We start from the raw sequence: 10,921 nt of genomic DNA on the forward strand, positions 1-10,921 counted from the left end.
AGGATAAAACACTGATATAAATTCGAATAGTTTCATATAATATTTTTGTTCACTAGCTATATTTTATATAAAATTAATAAATATTAATTATTCTAGAATTTTTACTTTTTAATGTAATAGAATTATTGAAACAGTTAACATAATAGTAAATACGTTAATGTACATTCGAATATATTCGGAATATTTTGAAAATATGCCTTAAATCTTACGCAATTAAGTGTAGTTATCGATAGAGTGCGCGCAATAATGTAACGGTTTCTGATCTGAGTGTTTTTAATCTTTCATGGCGCATGTCGTGTACGTTCAACGAAGAATAATTATCGCTCGCATTTGACGCAGTGCGTTAGTCTCATATTACAAACGGAAAAGAACGTAATATAGTGCCGCGTATTACGCGATACGCTTTCCGAGCAAGTAATCCGTGTTAGTGCTCCGTAAAAAAGAACGCGGCGGTTAAGCACTGCAAAGAAAACTTGACATTGGAACGGCCATTTTGGCGTGTTGTTTCCTAATCGAGTGCTCAGCTCAGCATCGATATCCATCCATTTCAAGGTAAGTTTCTTAGTAGTTGTAGACATTTTGTTAAACGAATGATCTCATATTTAAGAAAATTTCATTTTTCGTTCAATCGTGTACGTTTATTCAAAGAAATTTTGAACTTATGCTATAGAAAGGAAAATTGACTTTACACAGATGGTTTTATTCTGTACTCTGTTTTTCATCCAGTTCACAAGTATGTCTGACGATAGTACCGCGATGTCTCAACATCGATTAAACCAATTTTATTAATATAGCAAAAACATATCCTATAAACAATATGTGATTAATATTAATAAAAAAAAATTTTTTTTTTTACTGATTTGTACATATAAATGTAATAATCAAAAATATTATCAATATCTTAGGCGGTAGAATTTCCAAATAAGCGAATTGCCCTCATTTTTATTGATATATTATATTTGATAATTTTTGTTTTATTTATTTTATAAATAATAATATTTTTTATTTTAATTTTTGTCTCTGTTTAAAAGTTATATAAAGATTATGAAATATATTGCAATCAGTATATATTGTTGCAATCTATATTAATTGTTTTTTTTTTAATTCAAGTATTATATTTATAATTTTTAAGAATTTCTTTTTAAAAATATTGCATTTTAATTCATGAATTTATTTTCATATTAATTTTATTATATATTATATTCTAATGTATATATATCTATATGATATAAAATCAATATAAATATATTATAATATATTCTTCCAAATTTGAAGTTTTTCTGAACAATATCAGTAACCAATATCAAACTGTTAAAATTTCTTATAAGGTTCAAGTACATAAAAACTGCTATTCTTCAAATGAGTATACCTGTGATGTTTACATCCTATTGTGATCTTTTCAGCAGGTCACTTATACTGATATTGTCTTTTGTTCTATAGAAATATAACTGTTTGATTTCAATCCATCCAATATTTCCAAATTTGAATAATTTCTTTTATTATTTAATGTAATGATTATTTAATATTTTTAAACAATTAATTTATTTCAATTGCATAAAAATTATAATATTTTTAAATTATAAAAAAATATATAAATTTAATTAATTTAAATATATCTGAGTATATACATCTGATTTATAAAGAAAAATATATTTTCAGGAAATAGATAATATTTCATCATTTTCAAAATGATGACAGAAACACATATAAATTCCAATCATGTCCTAAATTCTGGTTTGAATACTAAATCAGAAATCGACAAAATGGACGATGTGGGTTGGAAAGCTAAATTAAAAATTCCACCAAAGGACAAACGAATTAAAACTAGTGTAAGTTACATATTATGATTTCTACTTTATTTTATTTTTGATTAAAAATTGGTTCAATTATTTGACATATTAATAATTTAAATATAACATGATATATATATATATCATGTATATATCATATTATATTTATATTATTAATAAAAGCTTTTATAAACCCTTAGGATGTTACTGATACTCGTGGCAATGAATTTGAGGAATTTTGCCTAAAACGAGAATTATTAATGGGCATCTTTGAAAAAGGCTGGGAAAAGCCTTCCCCAATTCAAGAAGCCAGTATTCCCATTGCATTATCTGGTAAAGATATCTTGGCCCGTGCAAAAAATGGAACTGGTAAAACTGGGGCCTATTCAATTCCAGTGCTAGAACAGGTTTGTATGTTATTAATTTTTCTAGTATCATTAATTCTATTATTAAAATTGAAATTATATTATATGAATACTTACATTGATAAATATTATTTTATTATACTAATGTATTGCTATTAATAATATGTTATTAGGTTGATCCACGAAAAGATGTGATTCAGGCACTAGTACTTGTACCTACTAGAGAGTTAGCTCTTCAAACATCACAAATCTGCATTGAACTGGCAAAACATATGGAAATAAAAGTAATGGTAACTACTGGAGGAACAGACTTACGGGATGATATTATGAGGATTTACCAGTCAGGTTTGTATTGGATGTATCTTTATATAAAAACTAATTATAACAATTGAATTTTAAAAATAGTTTACTCATGATGTAATTTGTTTTTAGTGCAAGTAATAATAGCAACCCCAGGAAGAATTCTCGATCTTATGGATAAGAATGTTGCAAATATGGATCATTGTAAAACTCTAGTTTTGGATGAAGCAGATAAACTTCTGTCACAAGATTTTAAAGGAATGTTAGATCATGTCATTTCGAGGTATAACTATAAAAAATAATTATATAAATTAATACTTTTTAATTTTGTGCATATTTATAGTATTTTAATTCTTAATTGTTATATATTTAGATTACCACACGAACGTCAGATACTGCTGTATTCAGCCACATTTCCCCTGACAGTGAAACAATTCATGGAAAAACATTTAAGAGATCCATATGAGATTAATTTAATGGAAGAACTCACATTGAAAGGTGTAACACAATATTATGCCTTTGTACAAGAACGACAAAAAGTTCATTGTCTTAACACACTGTTTTCCAAGGTAAATTATTATTTTCTTTTTAAATATATATAATCTATATAATATGCAAATTTTAGTTAAATAGTATTTTTATCAAATGTTTTTATTTAATTTATTTTTTTTTATTCTTCAAGTTACAAATAACACAAAGTATAATATTCTGCAATTCAACACAACGTGTTGAGTTACTTGCAAAGAAAATAACAGATCTTGGATATTGCTGTTATTACATACACGCGAAAATGGCGCAGGCACACCGAAATCGCGTGTTTCATGATTTCCGAGCAGGACTTTGCAGAAACTTGGTAAATATGATATTTTATCAAAATTTGATTACGATATTTTATTTTTAACTTATAAAAAATTAAAGACACGTATATTAATTATATATGTATTATTTATAGGTGAGCAGTGATCTGTTTACTCGTGGTATTGATGTTCAAGCCGTGAACGTCGTAATCAATTTTGACTTTCCAAAAATGGCAGAGACATACCTTCATCGTATCGGCCGATCAGGACGATTCGGTCACTTAGGTATAGCAATTAACCTAATCACATACGAGGACCGTTTTAACTTACATCGTATCGAACAAGAACTTGGAACAGAAATTAAACCTATTCCAAAGGTAATAGATCCAAGTTTGTATGTAGCAAGACCAGAAGACAATAATAGCATGGAAGAGGGTAACGTGTCTAAGTAGTTTCGATACATCGTCACGATGTTTTACATGCGCTCAAAGAGTTTAAAGTGTTAAATGGTGATTGTGTGACTCGTACATGTAAGGCATACATTGCTATGCTTTGAACTCACAGAGTGAAACGTTATCTCAGTTTGAAAAGTATTGTCTGGGGTGTTTAACAGTGTATAAAGACAAAACAGTGCTATGAACATTTAGATAAAAAAAAAAAAAGTGGTCTATATAGAAAAAAATTGAAAATTTCAATCAACATCATAGTAAAACAGCGAAAATATGAATTACTTGTAAATAAGGCATACTGAGTATGAAACAATGAACTCAGTGAATGAAGTGATGCGAATGCCGGTGCGAGTCATTCTTTGTACATAAATACATATAAATGTACATAATCTAAAGTGCGCGCCAGAGTCAAGCCATTATCAAGAGCACAACATGTAAACAATTAACATAATAATCATTACATTTTACCACAAACTGTAAATATTACATGTGAGTATCTATCATTTTAATAGTAAATTTTTATACAATGGCTTCATACTTCCAAGATTTTTTGTTCTTTAAAAAAAAAAAAAAAAAAATGTGATGGGATGTGTGATTTAGAAAGAAACAGCATAATGAGAATAAACTTGTAGTTGAATGCTGTTTATATCTGAATACCATAAATTAATCCATATGCCCATTACTTTTGCATCACCATATTTTACATATAAATTCTCCTTAAATACGATATAATACGATCACAAATTCTAAATATTGTATCGATCTTAATGTTTGATCATGGCTTGATTTTGCTACCTGTCAATGCTGTCATACAACTCTGAAATTCAAATCACTTTTCAAAAAAAGGCAAGATTATCTTTTCTTTCTGTAAAGTGGTAATAGAAACTTTTTTTAACTTAATCCGATTTTTTTACGAAATTGTGATTGAGCGTCAGAGGTTGTAAAATTGACTAGTTTTATATAATTATTTTTTATAAATAACTGGCTGGTGGCATTTATCGAAGTTAGGGATTCAATGTATGATGTCTATTGAATATTTATGTGTCTATTGTAATTCAAAATCGTTCCACCAATTAATGTATGAGTAATGAAATTATCTAGCAAAGATTCTTTGTTACATTTAAGACACATTTTAGGTAAAAATCTATGAATATAAGCAAAAAAAATGTACATAATATAGCATAATAATAATATATCATTTTCTGCAACAGATAAAAATAACTGCCAAAATATAATAGAACATCATCATGGAATCCCTTTTTATTCTTGGTTGTTCTCTTTGATATCTATGTACACATTAATCGTATAAGAAGCAAAAAAAAAAAAAATATAGAAGCATGTAAAAAATCATTTTCCGTAAAATAAATTTGTATTGTTAATATTCTCCTATGAACAAAAAGAAGTGTACCACCAGCCAAGACGACCTAGGTTTATGGAACGAAATGTGTATACATTAATAGGCAATAGTAGAATATTTCATATTTGAAGCAAAAAATTTCAATGAGAGATATTAATGAGAAGAAAAAGATGATGGTAAAACGGTTTGGAATGCTTTTAAACTTATAATATCAGTTTTGGCGGATATTTTGCTTTAACGATAAGGAAACAAGAGAGATGTCTTATGACTTATGATTAAGGACTTGACTGCAAGGACAGAAAGATTTATAAAGATTTAAAGTATTTGAAATTTCTCTTCAATATAAGTGTGGAACTAAAAAAACATAATTTTGAATATTCATTTGGTAACACAACAATACATGTTTTTATACGCGTAAATCTACAAGAAACAACAAATTAAATTTAAATTTTGAATCGATAGTATAGTTCCATAGTAAACAATATCATTTATAAAAATTATTCAATTATTATAGAATTATGCATATTACTTAAAAACTTTGACTTTTAATTTATTTCGTATAGATGACATATTTAAATATAATCATAATAAAACACTGAATATATCTGATACAAGGGTTCTACGTACTGACTTGTATGCATATCAAAATGATAAAACGTGAAATTTTTTCTCATCCTTCATTTTTATTACCCGCCAAGCATGTTTTTAGTATATACGAAGTAACGTGGTGGGTTTTGCACAAAAACATTTTATATAATTCTATTCTATTTAAAAAAAGAAAAAGAAAAAAAAAGAACAAATGATATGCTGTGAAAAAAAAAAATTATTAATTATCTGACGTATTAAAGTTCCTCTCTTGTGTCCGTTATCCGAGCATTAATGCTGTGATTTAGTATTATGGTATTAAACGCATTTAAAACCGTTTTTCCGTGCTGACACAAATTATAATTTGATACGTACGACGTTTCAATATTGGAAACATGCCTGTAAAAGCGCGTACCAACGTGCAACAGCATTGTCAATCGATTTACACTTTTTTGCCAGTTTGAGAAACGAATGTGATTTGAGAAACTCGTTAATTGTAAAGGAAATCTCGAAAACAATCGATTATATAGGCGCGCATCGTATCGTTGCAAGTATCGAATGTTATGATGCTTGGAACGATAGGAAAAAAGCCTCGATGGAATAGAAAATCAATGTGCAAAACATTCTTTACTACGTTGGGATATAAATTCCAAAGTGGGGAGAAAAAAAAATAGTTAACAAAAATTGGCGGTGATTTATCGAGATAATTACGTAAGCGTTGTATTTATAACAGTTTAGAGAGAAACACTTGCATAGTGTTTTTTCATTGTGGCTCTATCTTTTTACCGATTATACGTTTTTTTTTCCTCCCCCCCCTTTTTTTTCTTCATATGCGACGTTACTCGTATTGTAAACGAAAAGAACGAAAATAGAAAAACCATTAATTGGATCACGAATTTCGTACGATAAAATCGCATATGAATTCCGTTCTAATGTAATATTGTAATCTTTTTTGTTTCTGTCTTTTTTATTGTCTTTTTCTCTCTCTCTCTTTCTCTTTCTCTCTATTTTTCCTCTTTTTCTCTCTTTCTTTCTTTCTCTCCCTTCTATCTTTTTCTTTATTTCTTCCTCTTTTTCTCTATCTATCGCTTTCTCTCTCTCTCTCTTTCTCTCTTTTTCTCTTCCTGTCTTCCTCTCTCTTTTTCTCTTCCTCTCTTCCTCTCTTTCTCTCTTATATTTTATTATTTTTTTCATACGGGAACATGTAATTCAATAAGTCGAACAGTATTTCAAACACGTCAGTTTTGAAAATCAGAAGAATACTCTCCTACATATTCACCACAAAATTTTACTTTTGTGTTATATATGTTTGTTCGATCACGGTTTTTTTTTTTTTTTTTTTCGTAAAGTTGTACAGACTAGGAAAGCATTCATATTCTTGGTCTTACTGAATTATAATTTAAAGCACCATTAGATCCGATACTGGAATCTATATTTTGTGAGATATATTTTAAATCAATCTTTAAGGGAGTCAAGAATGTATTAATATAAGGGAAGAAAAGCGGGGAAAAAAAATGTTCTTAAAAAACGTACTATATGAAATTGTGCCTAATAATTTTACGTGTATTTTGATTACTCGATAATAACATTATTACATACGCGCGTATTTGTTTAACAATTTTTTTTTTATTTTTTCGCAAGTATATCAAACATACGATACGAAGACGAAATATGTTGTAAGATAATGCAAAATCGTGATTAAACACGCGAATTAATCGGAGCGATCGATTATAATGTTTATCTTGACTCTTTTGAAAGACTGATATTCGTGTGAAATAAAGGTAATAAATCTCAAGTAGCAGTTGGGTGATAAAAAAAAAAAGAAAAAAAATTGCTAAATGCAATGCTATGCGTATAGACTGAAGGAATGGAAAATATATATATTTGTTTTGTTCTATAGTTAAAACTGAGTAATGAGTAATTTTAACATTAACGTTACGTCATAATACACGTTGTACATGAAATTCGAATCTTCGAAAACCGTAGGATATACATGTACCACGTATACACGTACATGTATCTTTCTTTGGAACGTGCGAGGATCGATTGTACAAAACGATCATAGTAACTTTGTTCTTTACCATCTTGCGGGTATTCCCTCATGTCTGACGCATAGATGTAGTGTATCCAAGTTGAAGTTCCTATGCCTCATCTTGGAGAAGGAAATACCATTGATGTGAAAAACAATTTGCGAGGGGCACGATGTAAAAGTGCTATGATGGGAAAGCGATGCGTAACATCTGGATTCGGGAAATATATATTAGAGAAACCCTTTTGACCATCCTGAAAGGGTTTTTAATCATTTTTAAATATGTACGATTCGTTTCGTATTTAATGAAGGGAATAATGAAAATCGTTAACCTTCGTTCAATTACATTCAATGCATTGGTTTCGATTCGAACGAGCTGCTGGACGCTATAAAATAAAAAAAAAAAAAAGAAAAAACATACATACATTTCAGCAATAGAGGAAGAACATTATTTGATCTCGAGTAAACATCAGAAAAATATTTTGTAGTTTCACGCGGCTCGTTTTATAACGTTGGAATAACATCTCCAACGATCCGTGCAGAAATTATTAAAAACAAGAAAGGATGAAAGATAAAAAAAAAAAAAAAGAAAAAGAAAAAAAAAGATAGTAAGAAAAATTCAGAAAAACACAAAAAGTACCGTCGATATTCTATTTGACAATTATCGTAACTTATTTCCAAAAATCTTGTTTTTACTTCTTTATAAATAGTATCTGAACGTTAAAGTAATACTCGACGACGGTACGTAGAAACGCATATTTTTCAAAATTACACACTATTTTTTTCGTATTTGTGAACAATTCGAGAAATATTTTGTGACGCGTTTAAATTGGTTTATCCTTTGACAAAAAAAAAAAAAAAATGAAAAAGAAAAAGAAAAGAAAAAAAAAAAATTCGAAATAAGAATTCTCTTTGTAAATGCAACTGGAACAATATCATACATTTGTTTTACAATGTTTTATATAGGAATACGTACACTTTCTAAGATCTTATGATTTTACAAAAGCAATAAATGGCATGCATTATAAAACAAATGTATGATATTGTTCCAGTTGCATAAATTAAAAGACTAAAAGAAAAAAAATCACAAAAAAAAAAAAAAGAAAAATTATAAGAAAAAATCGTATGATCTCTGCATGATCGTATGTGTTGGTCGAATGTTTTTTGTATCTGAAATTTTTAAGCATTTCTGTAACTTGAAAATCCTCCTCCCTCTCTCTGTTATGTTGTTATGTACGTTCGATGATATGCAAATTATGCGAAAGCAAAATCAAAGAAAAAGCAAAAAGGAGAAATTATTCCAGGAACGTAAATTGTTTATTTCTCAATTGTAAAGATAGATTTTGTGTCTGAATTATGAAAAGAACCTTTTTTATTTGTTTTTTATTTCTCCAAAGCACAGATTCGATTTGATGAAAAAGAAAAAAAGAAATAATAAAATTAAAACGCATGTCAATTTGTTTTCAAAAGGAACAAAATAGCAAAGAAAATTTGGTCCTTAATAAAATTTCCGGTTCAATATACTATGTATGTTTCTTTTCAATTTATCCTGTTTTTAAAGAAATCCATCATTGATGATTTACTATATATATATATATCTTTCTAAATAATTTACATATTTTTTTCATTATTATAAATATCTGATTTTTTATTTTAAAAATTAAATTTCACTATCGAATTGATCATTTTTATTTATTTCAGTTTATATATTTTCTAAAAAATTTAAAAGTATCATAAGTAATCTCTTAAATTAATCATAAAATTAAGAAAATAAATCCTTTTTTGATTTTGGCAGATCAAACACGTTCAAACATGTATAAACATCATAAATACAAACAAGTATTTTATACGAATACAAAATGAATAATTAAAAGATGAAGACATGTCGAACTCGAGTGATAATTTATTCGTCAAATTCAAAAATAGCTTAAATGAAAAGCTATAAAGATCACGATTGATCGTAGCCGTTTTATGTTTATTTTTGAAATTAATTTTTTTAAAAGATTCAGATAAATGATATTTCATCCCTCGGTAAATTTTGAATGTTTAATTTAAATATATTTGAAACTAGAGTTCAAAAAAGCAGTAAACGATAAAATTTATAATTTAAAAAAATTGTGAACAAAATTTTAATAGAAAAAGTTATTCACATGTTTTTATATCTCGTTTTTTGCATTTGTAGTATTTTTTCACCGAGTCTTTTATTTTAATAATGCTTATCATTTTACGTGTCCCTCGATCGAACGGTCATGGTCGAACGAAATAGACGACGGAAATATAATTTCTGGTTAGAAACGACAAATATTGGCACAGTCGTACAAATACGATCCCAATTTGTAATTACATTCATCTATCCATATAGTATAATCGCGAATTTCAGTTACAGATCGACGCGACAATAAACGAGGGTACACAACCGTTTGATTTACCAATTATTCTTTAAGCTATATATATATGTCACTTCGACTAAGAATTCTTCTCGTCACGTACGCCAGTAACATATGTGAGATATTACAATATAGCACGATACAGGTGTTGCACAGAACTACCTACTAATCATCTGAAACACTGGATCAATATAATAGTCGAAATCAATTCAAAAATTTATCATCTAATTTATTATTATTCTCAACTAATTTACCGACGAATGATAAAACGATCGATTCTTGTACAGAATTTTCAATTAGCATATTTTCTTGATTCCATGAATATTCTATGAATATTTTATGAATTTCGTAAAATATATAAATTTTTTTCATATCTCATATATTTTACTCAAAATGACAAGTAATGTTATAACAAAGTTAATAATTATCTGCGATAAACTTTCACTCTTCGATCGTATTTATACGATCCAGCCACGCGTCGTAAATCTACGAAACAATCGCGTTAACGCGCATAGTACACGTGTGTCGTGGTATACGGGGAAAGGGGTCGCTTGAAAAATGCGGTGAGCCAGCCAAATCCTGATAGAGCCAGCAGTGATTCGACGAACTCCCTCGGCAGAAATCCAACCATTTAAACGTCCTTCGTCTCGATGTTCTTTCTTTTGTTTCCCAGTTTCGATCCGTTTCAGAGTAGTCTCCGTGGGGAATCGAGAGAAAGATGAGAGACGAAAGCACAATTTGGGATAAGAATTATACTACCGGCTTGTTGGCGCACTCTGAACGAGCGCTATTGATTTTAAGTAATCGCTTAAATAGCGTCAGTGGCCTGTGCAACGGTCTGCCATCGAGTAAACGATATAGA

General features: G+C 28.6%; 1 protein-coding gene across 1 annotated transcript; it reads left to right on the plus strand.

Moving 5' to 3' along the window:
- The first annotated feature begins 258 nt into the window (after positions 1-258).
- On the plus strand, positions 259-9,195 carry LOC107994919 (ATP-dependent RNA helicase me31b). Its single transcript, XM_017052073.3, has 8 exons — positions 259-552; positions 1,660-1,829; positions 1,991-2,197; positions 2,329-2,500; positions 2,588-2,738; positions 2,829-3,024; positions 3,138-3,308; positions 3,408-9,195. The coding sequence occupies exons 2-8, from the start codon at positions 1,689-1,691 to the stop codon at positions 3,702-3,704; spliced, it is 1,335 nt and encodes a 444-aa protein (XP_016907562.1). The 5' UTR covers positions 259-552; positions 1,660-1,688; the 3' UTR covers positions 3,705-9,195.
- Positions 9,196-10,921: the final 1,726 nt, after the last annotated feature.

This window comes from Apis cerana, linkage group LG1 (genome assembly GCF_029169275.1).
Source record: "Apis cerana isolate GH-2021 linkage group LG1, AcerK_1.0, whole genome shotgun sequence".
In the NCBI taxonomy this organism is placed as follows: Eukaryota; Metazoa; Arthropoda; class Insecta; order Hymenoptera; family Apidae; genus Apis; species Apis cerana.